General features: G+C 37.5%; 1 protein-coding gene across 10 annotated transcripts in view; it reads left to right on the top strand.

The window, feature by feature from the left end:
- LOC103002367 (cAMP-specific 3',5'-cyclic phosphodiesterase 4D) overlaps window positions 1–19,297 on the top strand; it is a 723,774-nt gene that overhangs the window by 436,278 nt on the left and 268,199 nt on the right. Inside the window, exon 1 of one of the 10 annotated variants that reach the window (XM_007176080.3) lies at window positions 334–1,036. The exons of the other annotated variants lie outside the window; for them this stretch is intronic. Within the exon in view, the coding sequence (XP_007176142.1) occupies window positions 972–1,036 (65 nt within the window). The 5' untranslated portion in view covers window positions 334–971. Of the gene's footprint in view, window positions 1–333; window positions 1,037–19,297 lie in introns of those variants that run through there. 10 annotated transcript variants of the gene reach the window in all.

Below are 19,297 nucleotides of genomic sequence, written 5' to 3'. Positions count from 1 at the left end.
ACAAGTCTGTGGAAAAGGGGTGTGTTCCTTCTGAAGGTGCTCAGGGAATCTTACCCTGAATAACACAGACTCCTCATTTCCCAGAGGAGGAAATGGTTTTATACGTTTTGAGATGTCTTCTGCCTGCTTGGCTGGTTCACGCTCCAGGTCTCTGGTGCTGATCTGCAGCGAAGCTTTGTAAGTTTCAGCAATTGACGAGGCTGGCTGGGCGCCAGGTCTTTTTTTTTTTTTTTTTTTTCTCTCACTTCCCTGCGATGTTTTGAACTGCCTTCCTACAGACGTCATACAGCCCTTGAGGAATAGTTTCTGCCTGGTGAGATTGAATGATAGTTCTCATTCACAAAGGCTTGGAGTCAGATTCTAAGCAGGGGACACAACGGAAATTACGTTCACAGGTACAGCAGTGAGCCCAACTCAAGTGTGGAGAGCTTTGTTCCCTCCATGACTTCTTGGCTCCCCCCGGAGAAGAGTGCTTTCCTGTGGTCGCCCTGAAATGGAACTTCACTGACAGCTCTGCGGTGTTACTGTACCTCGCGGTCATTTTCGTTTCCTTTCTCTCTACCTGAGCACTTTTAGAGTGTCAGAAACCTTTAAACCTTTTATTGCGGAATTGCAAAAAGGATGCGATCAAGTGGCTCTTTCACTGTGTTGGTTGCCCTTGTGACCAGATGAAGAATAGATTCAAAATCCAGTTCCTCCCTTGGCCATGCAAAACAGAAAACAAACTGTCACTTAAGAACAGCCGGTGCTGGAGTAAATTCAGTATGAAAGAGGAAAAAGCTCCTATGTCTTAGAAGCCTCCCTCTGTTCCGGACTGGGGGCAGGAGTTGGACTCCGGGAAATTTGGATTTCTTCAAACAACCTCCTTTGGAAATGGAATATATTTCAAGCCATCTTTGTCAAAACACAGCTGAAATGTATTAATCAGAATACTTGAAGAAGATTTTTTCTTTCTTCTTTTTTTCTCCAAAATGAGCATTATTATGAAGCCAAGATCCCGGTCTACAAGTTCCCTGAGGACTTCGGAGGGAGTGTGGTAACGTGCTTTTCTCTCCTGCTTCTCCCCTTCTTTCCTTTTAAGATTGACTTAATAGTGGAGTAGTTAGTAATTGCTGAGGAGGTTCAAGAGTTAAGTGTGATGTTAAGGCTTTTTAAGAAAGAGCACGCTGTTGGTGACACTTTCATTCTCTATTTTGTGCCTGATTTTGTCTGTTTTAAAAACAGTGGTGCTCACGCTTTGTTTTTTTAACTCCACGTGGACCATAGCAATTCATCTGGTGACAATTTTTAGAAGAGGAAGGAAACTTGCAGAAAACGTTGGGAGTTTAGAAAATGAAAACTTGTCATTTTTCACTGCCTGATCAGGCTGTGTGTTTTCTTATCTTTCTTGCCTGATGCAAGCAGGCTGGTAGTTGACAGTCTTTGCCATGGTCTTTAAAAGTAGTACCTTGGCTTTTAGCACATGTGTGTTAGCGTAATTAATAACGTCATGTATTTTTAATCATATGAACCAACTTGAATTTAAGACTAAATGTATATCAAGTTGCTTATCATTCAGGAATCTCCTATGTTTTATTTTGTTAATATAGTATTCCCTGATAATTACGTTTTTTGGTAATTTTAGTGTTTTCATCCTAACAAAAAGTATGTTAATTTCAATTTATTGCAATATTTAATTCTACTATTTCCTTAATATTGTTTGATGTGGTCATACACACATGGTCCTTAAGGAATAGTTTCTCAATCAAGTAATTTTTGTGTCTAAAATAGTTATTTACAAAAATATTTTTATGGCTGTTTCAGAGGTTAATTTTACTTTATCTTAGTGATTGATTGTAAATAAGTAAATAAGCTCACCTTTTTGAAATGGAAATACTCCTTCAGACAGGAGAATTAAAAGCAATGATTGAAGGCAGGTGTTGGGGATAGGATGGAAGCAGGCAGGTAAAATGTATTACATATAATTATGTGAGCAGGCAAATACACAAATAAATACTTACATTATTTGCATAAGGAATTCAGCCCACATTTATGTGATTGGGTTATCATTTGCTGTTATTGTACTAGTGTTTTATAGGGGACTAGAATCAAGAGTTGTCCCTTCAGTGGTATTTCTGTGAGTTTTAATAAACTATAGATGCAGATTTCATCTCATATCACTTGTGATTTTTTAAATAAATATGTGCAATAAATTCCTCCTTGAGTTTATTTAAAGAAAAGGTTGCATCTGCAAACAAAGTTGTATGGCTCTTTTATGCCAAGTAATAAATACTGGGAAATACTTAGAAACCTTCTATTAGTTACCATAGCTAATATAAATCTCTAATATAAATGGGTGATCAGAATTTATAAAATTCACTTGTGATTTCTATCCTCTTATACGTGAATAAATAGTATTTAACCAACCTATTTCTTATTTTTGCCTAAAATGCCGGGAGACATTTCCAAATTCAGGGTTCAATCAATCGGCAACAGTTAGTTCATTTCAGGAGTCTAGGAACATTGACATCCTTTACTCTTCCGAGAGTGTCATGGTCTGTTTTTATCCACAACTATTCTATTTTATTAATTATTCTAAATTATAAAAGGTATTGTCATAGATAAATAGGGCCACAATTCAAAGTATATTTTTAAAAATTTTGATTTATGAATGTGTATATTGTTCCATTTAATTTTAAATAGTTTGCATAGTGTTTGGGTCAGAATGGTGTTTATGTAAGAAATAAATGTCTCTCTTTATGCTGATGATTCCTAATGGCACACTACGGAAACTCCCAGTTATTAATCTTACATCTGTCTTATTAATAATATAACTGTTTAGGTATATCACTGCTACCTCTAAATCATTTGACCTGAGATTGTAATTGTTGTAATTAGTTTAACTGTTTTATTATCCCTTTTATCATTCAAATTCTATGCACACATTTATTTAGTTATATTTATATTTTTAAATAGTAGAATCTACATAGATTATACATCAGGTGTATAGAGGAAATATACATGTGTATGTGTATACGTATACATCTGATTAGGAGATTACATGGCAAACTCCTAATGATATTATATACCCTTCCTCTTAATTCATCTACTTAAAAAGCACGGCTTACTTATAGTTAAAATTCTATTAATTTCCCAAAATAAGATTAAAATAATCTTGAAATTAATCTGTTTCCTGATTATATGATATTGTAAATATATATAAATTTAAAGTATTATATAACAAGAATATATACTGGGTAGCTTTTAGCACATCTTTTTTTTTTTTAACACCTTTATTGGAGTATAATTGCTTTACAATGGTGTGTTAGTTTCTGCTGTATAACAAAGTGAATCAGCTATACATATGCATATATCCCCATATCTCCTCCCTCTTGTGTCTCCTTCCCACCCTCCCTATCCCACTCCTCTAGGTGGTCACAAAGCACCGAGCTGATCTCCCTGTAGCACATCTTTATATGTGTAGATGTCTGTATATCTGGTAAACAACAATTTGCTCAGTGTCTAAAGTATGGCAAATAAGCATTTCAATACTGTACAGATGTGATTTTCTGAATAACGTTGCTTCTCAGATCAATAAATGATTTCTCTTTTCTATTAACTCTCTCCTCCTAAGGTTATAAAAGTTCGGGCTGGCTGAGAATTCTTATTTTGGCCTCATGATCATAGTAAGGGTATTTGAGTAGACTAAAACTACTAGTTTTCTAATTGAGAATAAAAAGATGTAGCAACAATAATATTTTGGAGGGAAAATTACTTATAACCCCCACTATCCCATCCTCAGCTATTCTCATTTTTCACTTAACTTACATATCTTGAACAGTTGTAAATTCTGTGCTCTCCTTCTTCATTTACATGTCAGCATGTACTTTTGTAATAATAATACTTCTAGCTTTCATTTTATTGAGTATCTCTTGTGAATGTGGACTCCGTAGAGAATTTTACATACAGTATCTTGTTTAGTCCTTATAACAAAATTGAAAGGAAGGAGTTGTTAACCCATATTTTACAGATGAAGAAATGAACCTAAGAGATAAAATAACTTGAACAAGGCCCTTTAACTGCCAGGGAGGGCTGGGATCAAACCCAAGTCAGTCTACTTCAGAAGCAGTGCTCTTTTTATTTCAGCATGTTGCCTCCCTCTGCTGTCTATCTAACTATCATTTTTAATGACTGTAAAATTATTCATCTTGTGACTATATCTAAATGCACTAAAATATTTGGTTAGATATTGGGCTATTGAAGAAATAAATTGGAAGTTGTCTTTTTATAGGTATGATAGCCTACAAAGTTTAAGGCTGATGTTGGGCATTGAAAAATGACTATTTGAAAAACTTTTGTAATTATTTTCTACTGGTAGCAAATAAGGTTCTCTATTCCCTATTAAAGAGAAGTAAGAAGCAAAAGTCAGTGCTTCTCAGTTCTGAATAAATAGATCACCTTTCCAATTACATTAGCAAGTTTTACTTTGTTCTCTGCAAGCTCGGTAAGGCTTCAGGTAAGAAACAAGTACTATGTCTCAGACTTCGTATGAAGTTTCATACTGTTTTAAGTCAGCTTTGAAAAAGGTACAGAATCTTCCTTTTTACATCTTTTATCTTACAGGCTTTTGTAAATGGGAAAACAAATGGAATTTGCATACTTTCTGCCTGTTCAGTATACGCTGACTTGGCTTAGGGAAGTGACTATTTTCAAGATTGGTTCAGAGTTCTGAACCTGCAATAAACTTTTTTGATCCTATTACCTAAGTTTGTATCATATCTGGTATATAATACACCTAGAGATAAACAGCTTTGAAGAGAAGTAGTTAAGATACCTTGAATATTATTTAAAACATAAAAAATGTTTTAATGCCAGGGAGCACAGAGTGGATCACAGATAGGTTTACTCTTTAAAGTCATGAACTGTGAAATTCTCTGAGAAAGCCATTGGTCCACTCTACGTTAACTTGCTTTGTGTCCCTGGAGAAGCCACCTGGTCCCTCTATAGCCAGGTTTACTCACCTGTCAAATAAAGGCAATGAGCTAGATCAGTGAATTTCAAACATGTATTTTCAATGAACACTTTTTACAAATGATATGCTAATATAAATAAGGAAATGTGTACAAAACATTTAAAATTATATGTTTATATTTGGTATATAGAGATAAATTTTTAACAAAGTATATATGTGTGGTATATATAAGTAAAAATCTATAAACATACATAAAACAGTAAAACAGCCACTGAGTTAGCGCCTTTACTCCCCACGCTTGCAGTACCTTTGAAGAGCTTTTTTGAAAACCACTTTGCTAATAAACTACTGTGATCCTTTATAGTTCTACTTTCTGTAGTGCTACACTGCCACTGGAGAGTCATTTGTGTTTTCCGTATCCCTTTGTGGACTGGGATGCACTTGCTGGTAATTAAACTTCCTGGGAAGTTCAAAAACAACAGTTCAAAGACTTGAGAGACTTTAACATTAGGGGAAAATTCTCATTTCTGGGAAATCACAGAAGAGTTATAGTTAAGATCCATTCATTTTTTTTAGCATCTTCTTATTTTTTACAAGTTTATTTTAAACTGTTTTGGGTGGGAAAATCATTGTTTATTACATATACAGATAGTGGATGTCAGGAATACAGCATGGCAGTTGATAAAGAAATGCTGAATTGGTATTGAATTCTTTAGAAGAGAGGTGTTTCTTTAGTTTGGGTATTGACAAAATGCGGTTTCAACCACTTTTTCTATCATGTCACTGGTGACTAAAGGTCATATTGCCCTGTGCAGCACTCTCCTTAGCTACACTGCAATCTATAGACTCCACATGAATAGAACTGGCTGTGGTTATGTGTGCAGCAACACTTATTCCGACCTGTAACTCTACTCTTTTCTTCCCCAACCCCATGGTGTTAGCCCCATCACTAAAACCTGCCTTTCAGCATAGGTTTTTACCTAATAAGGTCTTATTAGTCCCTCTGTCAGTCATTCCAATCATGTAGTGAATTTTATCAGAAGGAGTGAAGATATGAACGTAATCATGGGTATAGGAGTAGTTAGTCACGGATCCATCCAACTGTTACTAGCAAGATTGAGAAAAGTAGATTCTAAGATGAACCCGAAGAGGTTCAAGGAGATTTTCCTTAGGGAAAGATGCCTGGAGAGATATGTATAAATATTCTGAATAATAGTAATACTAAACATATAGAATTGCGAAAGCCTGGATAAAGGTAACAAGAATGGGACCTGGTTGCCATTAACTAGGTTGGTGAAGAATACAGTCAGAAAGAAAGCACAGTCTTAATGAAAAGCCAACGTAGATTTTTAAAGGAGCTCCTCCAGAGATTATCCAACTTCTCAAGAGATAAAACAGAGGTGTTTTATCTGTTGAGAAGATATATTAGAAAATGGATAGTAGAAGTAAAGGATGCTCTCGCCAAAAGCACCAAGTCTCTCCAGGGGTCTGAGCCTACAGGAAGCCTGGGGTATCACAGAGGCACAAAGACTAAAGACAGTGAGCCTGGATAAGGTACTATTAAGTGTAACCACATAAACATAACTAATGGGAGGCCATGCCTGTGATGTGTCTCAGCTCTCTAAATGCCTTGCTCTGTGGTCAAGTTTGGCCTAAACTCGGAAGTCCATCAGAAGGGTGGAGAATAGGGAGAAGTCCGGAACCTATGGATGCAGCTCTTAGCATAACAGGGGAGGTATGAATGATATGTGTTTATTATCTACCTTCAGCCTTCCTTGGCTCTCCTAGGAGCATCCTGGGTGATGCGTGAGGATGTGAATTGGGGAAGCTAAGCTAAGTTGCTCTTCAGAAAAAAGTGAGAAACAATAAGGGAAAGATTGTGGGAAAGAGCTGAAGAAATGGTTAGAGAAGTAAGAGGGACGGTCAGAGGGGAGGCCGGAAGAACTCCAGCCCATTTTTGAACCAGACATCCACCATCTGGCACCCTGCCCTGTTTAATTACACTGCCACCTTCTGGCAAAAGCTCCGATAATGAGCTCGACTGTGGTAGTGGGGTTTTTTTTGTTTGTTTGTTTGTTTTGGTTTTTTTTTCTCCCCCTCATCTCAGCACTAAGAACTTCTGCCAAAGGATAAAGAAAGTCAACTTCAAGTCTTTCCATTTCTCTGTTAGGTGAGGGAAAACAAGAAATTAAACTAGAAACTAGGCGTAGAATATATGCACACCAGGATTACAGCTTCCAAAGCTTCCTTACTGGAAAAGTGCTGATGTTTTACAACCTGCACAGTTCAGACGTTTTGTTTATATCTAATACTAATCTCCCTTGCTTAAATTTTAACCTATTTCTTCCTAGTTATCAGGGGTAGCGAATCAGTAGATAAGTAGATTCTCCTTTATGATATTTGAAAACTGCTAGTAAGTGACTTCATGGTCTTTTTTCGTTTTATATTGCAAAATATTCATTCTGAATTGTAGAGATGGCGCCAGTGTGACTTAAAAGAAAGGTTTCATAAAACATAGTTTCAATATGTAATTGTTTTCAAGCCTCACATAGAAGAGCGTTCCCATTGTGCCTAATTCTCTATCCTGTTTAAAATATATTCAAGATAAGAAATTCCACTTTCTAAAATGAATATGTGTGAAATATTCATGTATATATGCAATACAGAAAATAATAATTCCTAACATCCATGATTTCATTCCACTGCAGCGTGGTACAGAATTTCTTCTTTGTGTCAAGGGATTTATATGACCGATACTATTTTAGTTAGGATAAATTCCTGCAGAATGTGTCAACTTTTAACCAATGGCATTCTGGCATACAGACAACCACTGCTGTAATGGTTCGTCTGATACAGCTTTGTCATGGAACAGCAGGTAACTGATTGGCAGCTAGATCACCAGCTAGCTAGGACAGCAGCTCCTAAGTCTATAGTGGTAGTCGGAGTGGTGACCATTGTAATGAGGACAGCTGTACAATATTGAGCACCTACTGTTTGTCAGACACTGGACTTGGTGCTGTACATGATGTAGCTCATTATGTCCTCATAACAACTATATGAGATAAAACTTGTATTTAAATCGCAGTGCTGAAGGAAACATGGTCTAATTCTAAATCCCACATTTGTTGTTGTTGTTATTCTTGTTTTATTTGCTTTTCCCCACTATCTCCACTGCTTTGGCTGCCCATGGTTCTGCCTCCTGACATTCCAAAAGTGGTCAGTAGGCTGCTGCTTTCTACCTTTCCTTCCTGTCCTAGATTGTTCAAGTTTCTCCTTTTAACCATGTGCAACTCAAGAACAAATATCTTTTGTATTTGTCTGCCTTCTGTCTCAAGATTTGCACACCAGCCTTCCACCATGGACCACAGAGATGGATGGAGAAGTAGAAAGTGGACTTGGACCCAGATTCCTTCTCTAGAGATCTAGCTAGTTCCTGATGCATTCAGTTTATTGACCCTCTCCCCCTGGTCAGACTATAAATTGCACTGTCTTCTTCTTCTCTGGCATTTGACCAGTGAGTAGAACCATAAAATCTTGGAAATGAATGGGACTCCGGAGAATAACCTATAATCTAATTCTCCCCACCCCTGACCATATTTCGGAAGTAGACAAGTTTGGCTTAACCTTGCTAGTCAAGTAGGGTCAAGAAAAATGGTTAGAAACAATGTCAGTGATTTTGTGGCACCAGATTTTGTTGGAGAAATATCTTTTTAAAAACTAACATGAAGTTTGAGGTGAAATAGAGAGCTAAAACTTTGTCAGCCAAATGTGTGAAAGCATTTCTATTTATAATTTGTATGGGATTTTAATGTAATTCTTAAACTTATATTGGTGAAGTTAGCTAACACCATGATAATTCTGTCATAACTTCTCAAAAAATTGGATTGGAGGAATATGTACGGAGAGGTATGGCAGATGAGACCTCGGCGATCTCCTGAAGGAAATTTAAGGCAGTGCTTTGACCAAAGTTCTGCCCAGATAACTGAACTCTGATCACTACAATTTTTGGAAGTCACATAGCTAATTAAGTTGCTAAAATCCATGTCTTGAAATTGTAACTTCACTCCTCTCTGTTCTCCTAATACAGTCTTCACAGAAATAAAAATCGTGGTAATTGTTATTTACTAAGTGCTTCTGTGTGGCAGGTACCAGGCTGTGCATTTGACAAGAATTATCCCATGAAGTCCCCATCATAAATCCTGTGAGGCACCCATTCTTATCATTCCTCATTTTATAGGTCAGTGAGGCAAACTTGCTTGCCCAATGTTGCGTGGCAAGTAAGAGAATTCCATGGATTCACATGCTTTTTAAAATTATTAAATGTTACCTTTAGTAATGATATATATGTTAATATGTCAAATGAGTTAATTAACTCAATTAAAATTAATTAAAGTCCTTAGCACAGTAGCTGATTCCTCGTGAGTACCAGGAAATGTTAGCTTGTATTACGCATTTTTCAAGTTTGTATATTAGTGGTACTTTTTAAATAGTCAAGAACTATAAGTGTGAAACTGATTCAGCCTATAAGGGCTTCTTTTCCATAAGGCAGTCTTCTTGGGCACACCTCAAATGGAGCACTTATACAGAAGCTAGGTGTTCTGGATAAATCACATTCACACTGTGATTCAGAGAAGATTTACTTCTATTCAGGTGGGTGGATCAAAGAAGTAAACTACATAGGGAAGGTGGCAGAATAAGAAGTAATCAATTGAAAGCTAAAATGCCTCTGATCTAGTTATTTAAAAATTGGTCAGAATCCTCTAGGGCAGCAGTCCAGGCAGGGGGTTCATCTCACAGGAATGGCTGGGAGCCTGGACTTTATCCATAGATGCATCTGTGTAAAGAATTTCTCCATGTAACCTTCCTACTTGGGGCCTCCTGGTGGTTCTGTGTTCCTCTATCTCACTGCCAGGCCTTCCCTACCTCTCTAGATCCCCTGCTCCTCTTGTCCTGACATGCATTCTGGGTTGTGTAATTCAGAGATTGTTATCTCCTAATTCACAGATTGTTATCTCTGTAGCCTGTGTCTACTCTTCCTTAAATTTATTTATTTATTTATTTATTCATTCATTCATTCATTCATTCATTCATTTATTTATGGCTGTGTTGGGTCTTCGTTTCTGTGCGAGGGCTTTCTCTAGTTGCGGCGAGCGGGGGCCACTCTTCATCGCGGTGCGCGAGCCTCTCACTATCGCGGCCTCTCTTGTTGCGGAGCACAGGCTCCAGACGCGCAGGCTCAGTAGTTGTGGCTCACGGGCCTAGTTGCTCCGCGGCACGTGGGACCTTCCAGACCAGGGCTTGAACCCGTGTCCCCTGCATTGGCAGGCGGATTCTCAACCACTGCGCCACCAGGGAAGCCCCTACTCCTCCTTAAGCAGATCCCAGACTGGGTAGGACTCCTATTTAGTTTATCCTGCCATCCTAGCATAGCAAAAAAGATCTTGAGCCTCTTTCTCCATCTGTTTCTAGAAAGACAACAGGCAAAAAAGGGGATCTGTTTAGAAGATCTGTTTCTATGGCCCAGAGTATGATTGCTTCAGGATGAGCTGAAGAGAATAGAGGCTAGAAATGTAGTGAATCCAGTTGTTACATGAGAGCAGTTAATTAGTATTCCATTGTCTCTGGTATCTACTTATTTTATTATGAGTAGTTACCAATAAAAATGTGTAAAAGTATTACTTTGTTATAATTAACAACTATAATTAATTAATTGTATAATTAATTATAATTAATTAATTGTATAATTAATTAATGTACATTGGGTTAAAAAGTGTGCTTGAGGGTGGAGTTAACCACCTTGAGGGAAAAAACTGGGTCACTAAAGATTCCCTGAATCTCTGCTTGGAAAAAATATTCCCAATTGTTTATCTGAGTCCTTTTGTTAAAATTGCATCTAATTGTATATGAATCAGTAAGTGTTTCCATGGTAATGTAAAAGACAGAAAGCAGCAAACTTGCTGTTAGCAAACATGCCTTTATAAAGGTGTGATTATAATTGGGAAAATCATTTTACATACATAGGGGTGAAATTATACCCTCACCTAGAAATACATTGAAATTTGTCCTTAACTGTAAGGTCTTTCTCATGTAAATCACAAAAGAATTAGACAGTCCTCATTGTTTAAAATTTAAGCAAGGTGGCTTATCGTTTTCATCTGTGGTCGGTTAGTAGTAGCCACATGGAATAAAGTACTGGGAGCTGCAGTGGGACTCAGAAAAAGTGCTGCCATCAATTGGTGATGCCACCAGAGAGACAAGGAGCGTAGTGTGGCTGTTTGCCATTTAAGTGGCCCTGGTGACCTCATAATTCTTTATATCTAAACTCTGCCATTAAATTTGCATGCAAATGAAGTTGTATCAAAAGCAGGATTTGTACATCCATACAAATATGTGTGTATACTTTTTCAGAAATTTTTGACATGTTTTTGGTCACTTGTCACCTATGAAAAACGTGTGCATATCATAAACCATAGCAACTCTTTTTGGATGTTGCAAACCAGAAAAAGAAAGAAAGAAAAATTAGTAATTTTAATTATCAGTGGCTACCCTTATAATCACCAGCCAGATTAAAAATAATGCTACCAGTAACCCTACAGCCACGTCTGTGCCTCTTTCAGCCATTGCCCATCAGCACCAGGTATAACAACTATCCTGATATCAAAAATCACAGAATACTGTTTTCTACTTCTGAATGTTACGTAAAAGGAGTAATACAGTTTGTAATACTATTTTGTGGCTGGTTGGGTTTTTTTCCCCTGCAAATAGATGTTTGAGAGTTTATCCCATGTTGATGTAGTTGTATGTAGTTCGTTCATTCTCACTAATGTATAGTTAATTAAGCAAACTTTTGTTTGAAATATAAATTCAGGGCAAAAATTATTTATGCTAATTGCTTAGATCACAGTTTGGTATATAGGACTATATGAGCATTTTAAACTGTTTTCAATTTACCGTAATCATTTGAATACAATTTCATGTTCAAACTCTGTTGCTTAGATTCACCCTCAATGGACGTTTCTTCTGGGAAGCCTTCCTAGCCTCCCCATTCAGAATGCAAATGCCCTTCTACGTGTTCTTAGGAGACTGGGTCCATTTCTCTAGCACAGCACTTGAAGCATTGCAACAATGGTCAGCTTTCTTGCCTGCCTCTGGGACTGTGAATGGGTTGTAGGGTAGACTGGGTTTATTCATCTTTGTACCTGTGTGCCCAGCACCGTGCTTGTCCCATCAGCAGCATTCCACATCTGTCTGGTACATGCAGAGAGAACAGAGAGTGGTTTTACATCACCAAGAAAAAACGTTCCAATCTGTTTTTATGTTTAATTTTCTTTTAATGGATGGCACTCTGCTAGGGATTGTACTAAGTGAGTTATGGAGACAGAATTTACTCTCTGGGGCAAGGAATTGTAAAGTATTAGATCGGGGAGGATGTTTGCCTGTTTTTTGTGGGCTTCGCCCTTAGTTTCCAACCTTCACTAGTAATTCCACCCTCAGCACCCTTTCCTCATTCCCTCATGAAGTCTCCTTTTCTAGAATCTACACTTCCCAGTTTTCCTCAACATCTTCTCCTTGCCTGAGTGACTCACCTCAGGACCATCAACTAGTCGTGAATGGCTCGTACAGATGCTGATGTGTGTTGCACACATTAATTAGTCAGTTGACGTGGCTGACCTTCTCTGACTCTATCAATGCAGTGGTCTCTCCATCTGAGAGACCTGCTGGGGGTGAGGACCACGACCACCACTTCAGGCTCACCCCAGCTTCATTGTCAGCCTTTTGAAGCCAAACACAGCTGTCCCATCAGACAGATTCCGTAGCTGGGATGCTGAGTCAGAGACCCAAGTGTAGCCTAGAGCCCTAACAAATGGAGTTGAACTCTGACCTCCAAAGTCAGGGTTAGCGTTCCTGCCTGGATTATGCACTTTTCCCACTATTAAGTTGCTTTTAGCTTTACCACACTTCTAGATTTAAATTTTGTGGAATGCTAAGAAATTAAGGCCTAATCCTTAGTAATTGAGAAAGTGATTTGTTTTTAGTGTCAGACAAGATCATTTTCTAGCCACTCGACCATGTAATCTGATTCTGTAGCTTAAAATGTATAGTCCTTAAAGAAGAGTTTTGTTTCTGTAGTTCTTTTATTAGTTGCAAAAGTAAACGTGCATTTTTCTTTTTTTTTAATACTTTATTTTTCTTAATTAATTAATTTTATTCTTTTGGGCTGCGCTGGGTCTGTTGCTGCGCGTGGGCTTTCTCTAGTTGCAGCGAGCAGGGGCTACTCTTCGTTGTGGTGCATGGGCTTCTCATTGCGATGGCCTCTCTTGTTGCGGAGCACGGGCTCTAGGCGCACGGGCTTCAGTAGTTGTGGCTCGCGGGCTCTAGAGCTCAGGCTCAGTATTTGTGGTGCACGGGCTTAGTTGCTCCGCAGCATGTGAGGTCTTCCCGGACCAGGGCTCAAACCCATGTCCCCTGCATTGGCAGGCGGATTCTTAACCACTGCGCCACCAAGGAAGTCCATCGTGCATTTTTCATTGCTTCACTTAACAATGTTTATTAACTCAGTTCTAACCCAGGCACCCTGATGGCTCTTAGAAAGACACTGATGAAGTATTAGCCCTCACCTTCATAAAATTTCCAATCCAGTGACTTTCTAAACTATTCCTGTGGGGCAGAGGATTTCTACTTTAACATTTTTCTATATCCCTGGGATATTTTTTACTTTCATGATAAAAGTACATTTATAGTTTAAAAGTGGCTCAGTTGCTGTCAAAAATCCCGTGGTGAACAGAATAATTTAAAAACCTCACTGCTTTAATTTGGGGTGGGGTTATATGAAATAAATCTGGAATATTTGATTTTTTTTAAACCAAATATTTTCCCTGGGCTAGAGGGATATTTTCATTCTAGGTAAATTGTTTATTCAATCACTTCCTAACAAGGCCATGTCAGCCAAGTTAAATATTTAAGTTCATTTTATTTAAATAAGTTTTAAAACCAACAGATTTCTTTCATATTTAGATGAATTTAGCTTTTAATTTTTCAAACAGAAAATATATAAACTAGGGAATTTTAATGTATAGAGGAAGAGAACATGAGAAGGGAGCATCAGAAAAATAGGAAGAAATGAAGTTTAAACAAAAATAACTCAGATTGACATTTGACATAGTTTAACTTATTGCCAAAATGTGTGTCTTCACAGATAATCTCCAGGAGACTTTAGTTTTTATAGGTCCTAGTTAAGTTTTGAAAAATGTTTGAGGGCTCTATTTCACTAATAAGGGAAATAAACTTATCCTTTCCACAAATGACTGCTACTAGCTTCTTTGCCAGCTCTGTAAATAAACTCATTTTACTATTACCATGGTTGAGTGCAGTTATAGTCCTTTAAACATCTTGCATAATCCGTGGCTTCAACTGCATTAATCTAACTAAGGTCATGTCATCAAATAAGGATCTGATACGAGCTTTGGAAAGAACTGTCAAAGACCAGATTCCATGTAGAAATCAGAAGAAAATGCCATTCATGTCCCACTGTAGTTCAGTGTAAAGGATTTGCCCTTAGCGATTACAGCTGCCATACAAGGGGACCACACAACAATGGAAAACCTGTTTGCCAACAAAATATCAAATTATTATCAGACTTTCACAGTGAACCATATTATTACATGATTCCCATCAAAAATCTGGACTTCTGGTATTTTTGTGCAATTATAACAGCTCCGGCCGTATATTAACTAGTTTTGAACTCAGTCTGACATTAGAACCTACCCCATTTAGTATACCGTAACTTTTCAGTACATATTGTGGGCAATTCCATAAATAACTTTTATAAACTTTAGCCAGTAGTCAGAAAAATTATAAGATTTTGTTTATAAACTTTATAAAGTTTATTTATAAGATTTTAATTAAATTACAAATTAATTTCTCACTTGAATCTCCTACTTCTCCCAGCATTATACCTTTGGTCACACCTTCTTAAATGACTAGTTTTGAAATTGTTTTTTTTTTTTTTTCTACTTCTAGTTTTGTTCTGTTGGTGATTTGACTTTCTTTGTAAACTGTTGGTAATTTCATGTATAAAGCACAGACGTTCATTCTTTTAAATTTCACCCATGTGTCGTACCCTAATAGTCATAAATTTCCAATACACAGAGCAACATTTTAGACAATTTACTTCAATAAACTAGATAATTTGTTCAAAGCACCAAACCTGTTTGCTTCCATGATTCATGCCATTTTTATGTTAGTGAATGTATACACAAGAGATAGGTAAAGTATGAATACAGACCCATACATGCAAGCCTGGACTTCACCAAATTTTTAAAGTACTAAATTCCCTTGGTGCCAATCGCTCAAGGCATTTCATGTGCGCTCAGTTGCTTCCTGAATATTGCATAGGTATAACCAACCCTGTAAATTTCAAATTCACATAAAGAAGCTCTAGCCTTCAAGGCAAGACTTAATTGAATACCAAATGAATACCTATTGTTTTCTGAAATATTTCTGAATAAAAATTGCTTTTTATGTCTTCTTTGACTTTCTGTATTCTTTTTTAAAATATTTATTTATTTATTCATCAATTTATTATTTTTGGCTGCGTCGCAGGCTTCTCTCTAGTTGTGGCATGCGGGCTCCAGAGCTCCAGAGCGCGAGGGCTCAGTAGCTGCAGTGCACGGGCTTAGTTGCCCCGTGGCATGTGGGATCTTAGTTCCCCGACCAGGGATCAAACCCGCGTCCCCTGCGTTGGAAGGTGGATTCTTAACCACTGGACCGCCAGTCCCTGACTTTCTGTATTCTTTAGTGCCCAAATTGGAATGTCACCCTATTTGAAGAGAGGAGAAAAAAAAAAATCTCTCAGGACAATCTTTTTAAATGGGTGACAGTCTGTTCTGGCTAAGAGAGAGTACATTCAGGTAGTCTGATAAAAAGCAAAGGTAGTGCCTTGCATATCAACTCATGTTGGAACTTGTGATTTCCTATAAAGTTTGTTGGGAAAGGAAGTTAAATCCATGAAAACTTCTATAGTGTTTGGTCTCAATCCTAGCGATTTCTGATGCAGGATAGCATCCTGAATAAATTCATTCATACTGGTGGGGAGAAAGAAATATTCCTTGTAAAATATGAGTTGTGAGTAAGAGGAGTAATCGTTAGAAAATAAGGGCCGGTCCCTCAAAATAATTCTGATGACCTAAGACGGATTTGGAGAGGGACTTTGAGTAACTTTGAGTTGCTTTTACTGGTAGGTGGGTAGGTGGAAAGTTATGCTGCATATAAAAATATTTAATCTGGAATCTTTGAGAGAAAGTCAGTTCTTTTTTTCTCAGCTATCTAAGAAACCCTTTATCCATTTTACAAAAAGAAATCAAAAGCACTTAAAAAGTTTGACGTAGCCTGTTTAAGCTTCCTGCGCGAGGAGTAGACCAGATGGTCATGTTTTTTATGGCTTTATAGATACTCTTTTTTGTTCCATGTAAAAGTTAATGGCTAGTTTTAAACCTTGAGATCACTTAGATGTGAGACCTTATCTGCTTTACTTCATTCAAAGTATTTCTATTTCTTTAGACCCTAGGAAAACATAGAGCTGAAACTCGAGGAAGTTTGGAATTGCCAACAATAGGTCATGGGGAGATGGGGAGGGTCCTGAAGTCAGGTCAGGTTCAAAACTAGGCTCCTCCAATTACAAGCTGGGTGATCTTGGACACAGGGAAAAACGATCCTTGGAGTTCCTAGAAAGACGGAATGAAAGATTTCATAGAAAGTGCTTGCTTGGCACAAAGCTGGGCACACAACAAACCAAATAAGTGTTAGCCAGCTTATTATGATTAGGAAGGAAAAACTCCGAATAATGTTTTCTTGTTTATGTTTTAATCTTAGTTTTCATGTTAGTTTACACTCAAGTTACTCTTTGATACAAGTTATTATTTGAGGATGTAAGAATTTTGGCCATTTAACAAAATGGTATAAGATATGATGTGTATATGATCTTTCACAAGTGAAATGATAATGGAAATTTTATTGAAAAAAATGTCATAACAGCTCTAGGTAAAATCTAATTATTGTTTAATATGAAGATTAATACATGTAAATCTTGGCTTGATCTAAACATTATTATTTTTTTTAAAAATAAATTTATTTATTTATTTATTTATTTATTTATGGCTGTGTTGGGTCTTCGTTTCTGTGCGAGGGCTTTCTCCAGTTGCGGCAAGCGGGGGCCACTCTTCATCGCGGTGCGCGGGCCTCTCACTATCGCGGCCTCTCTTGTTGCAGAGCACAGGCTCAGCAATTGTGGCTCACGGGCCTAGTTGCTCCGCGGCATGTGGGATCTTCCCAGACCAGGGCTCCAATCCGTGTCCCCTGCATTGGCAGGCGGATTCCTAACCACTGCACCACCAGGGAAGCCCCTAAACTTATTATTCTATTAAATAAATTTACATGAATATGGAGTAAATCAGCCTCACTTCCAGCTAAATCTAGCCTGAAGCCTTCTTTGACATAGCCCTATTAAAAAGATATTATTTTCTAAATATTACAGTATTTAGAAATATGTTACTTTGTTCTGTTCTTAAACATATGTAAGTTACATTTTAATAGTAGTCTACAATGATGCCACAAGAAGATACAGATATAAAATGCTTTTTTATGAGAAATAGTTCAACCAGGCTTTTTGTTTAGGACAGTTTGCTATAGTTTTGTGTAGGGTAGTTTCTATATATTTCTATACAGACAAATACATATTTGGTCTCTTCTATGTGCCAGGCGCTGGGGATACATTGGTACCTCCCTCCCTTCATGGATCTTACTGAGTAAAAATAATTATTTTTAATTATGTTTCATTAACAAATAAAATGATTCCCAATATGGTAAGTGCAGTGAAGAGAATACTACACAGAGGACTAAATTAATGTTTGTGCGTGTGCGTGTGTGTGTATGTGTGTGTGCATGTGTGTGTGTGTGCGTGTGTGTGTGTGTGTGTGTGTGTCCTGGAGATGTACTTTAGTTGGGTGGTTGGGGAAGCTGAGAACTGAAGGAACCCGTCAAGTAAAACAAGGGGAGAAGAGGATTACCTCATTTATATGGGCCTCACATTCAGATTTCCAGTGAAAGTTGGAAATCTTGAAATGATGGGTTCCCCACTGTCGATCCTTGGTTTTGGTCTTTGGCTGGGTCGTTTTCTAGCACCAGCCTAACCTCAGGTGCTAGAATGTTCTTGAGAGTCCTGGTGGGCTGAGGTCAGAGAAAGTGAACATCACTTATGGATGGAAGGAGAGCCTTCTGGAGTAAAGGTGCCCCCAGGATGATATGCAGCTACACATGTCTCCTCTTAATACAAAGTTTAAGAGCCTCCCAAGAGTTGACTTGCTAGGATTGGAAAGCATTTTTTATTAGGCTTAAGATTTTCATTGACTTGCAATGCCTCTCCCAGCCAAGGAAACTATAGAAATTCCAGAAATCACTAAGAACTACTTAGCCCTGTGATCACATTTAAAACATAACACTAGCACCTGTGTTTCCTTATGGCAGATTTACCTCTATTTTAGGTAACAAGTCACTGTTGAATTTTCTCTTGCTGTGAATATGTAGATTTCAGTGTTCTAATACCTCTATGGGCTAAATTTAAAGTTTGAATTCAAATCGTAATTGGTAACTGGATATATGTGTGTGTAAAAACATGGTTCTAGCAACTGATTAGAGTAATTTTCCCAAAGGATATAATGTTGGCCTTCAGCTGATAGGAGGGTGTGTCCACTGTGACAACATGAATAGTGCAAAAGACAGAAGTTCTAACTGGTAATACTGCTCGAGACATAAGTCGTGTTCTTTTCCCTGCCACCCTTAAGTACTTCATGAATGGGTTCTGTCAGCTTCAGACGACGAGTTCACTGAAACCCGTCACAAATCATCACCACGGCCATCATCCTGTGCTCATCCTCCAAGTCTCGAGTACTTTCTGGATCAAAAAAACAACAAAATAATGACAAAGCAACAATAACCAAAAATAAGTAAATTAAGGTTTTAGTGTGAAATATTAGCATATTGCATTATAATTCTTTTGACAACCTAATGTTTATTAAAGGTATATGTATAACTCTCTGTTACTCTGTCAACCATAAGAGTTTGTTAGTTCATATCTACTATTACTTGACCATAGTGGATAACAGTTTCCTTCGCCCAGCTATGTCTATTTAAGTAGAGATGATAATGCAGATAAGAAGAACCAAACATAGCCCTGAGTTCCATGGACACTCAGTAATATCTCTTTGCACCATCAAAACTCCACACACTTAAATTTTACCACGTTTTCTGCTGCCCTGATGCTTTCCATTTTTTTGATGATGGTTTTGCCTT

The sequence above is a fragment of the Balaenoptera acutorostrata genome, chromosome 2 (genome assembly GCF_949987535.1).
Source record: "Balaenoptera acutorostrata chromosome 2, mBalAcu1.1, whole genome shotgun sequence".
Lineage (NCBI taxonomy): Eukaryota > Metazoa > Chordata > Mammalia > Artiodactyla > Balaenopteridae > Balaenoptera > Balaenoptera acutorostrata.
This window is presented reverse-complemented; position numbering and strand designations above follow the sequence as displayed.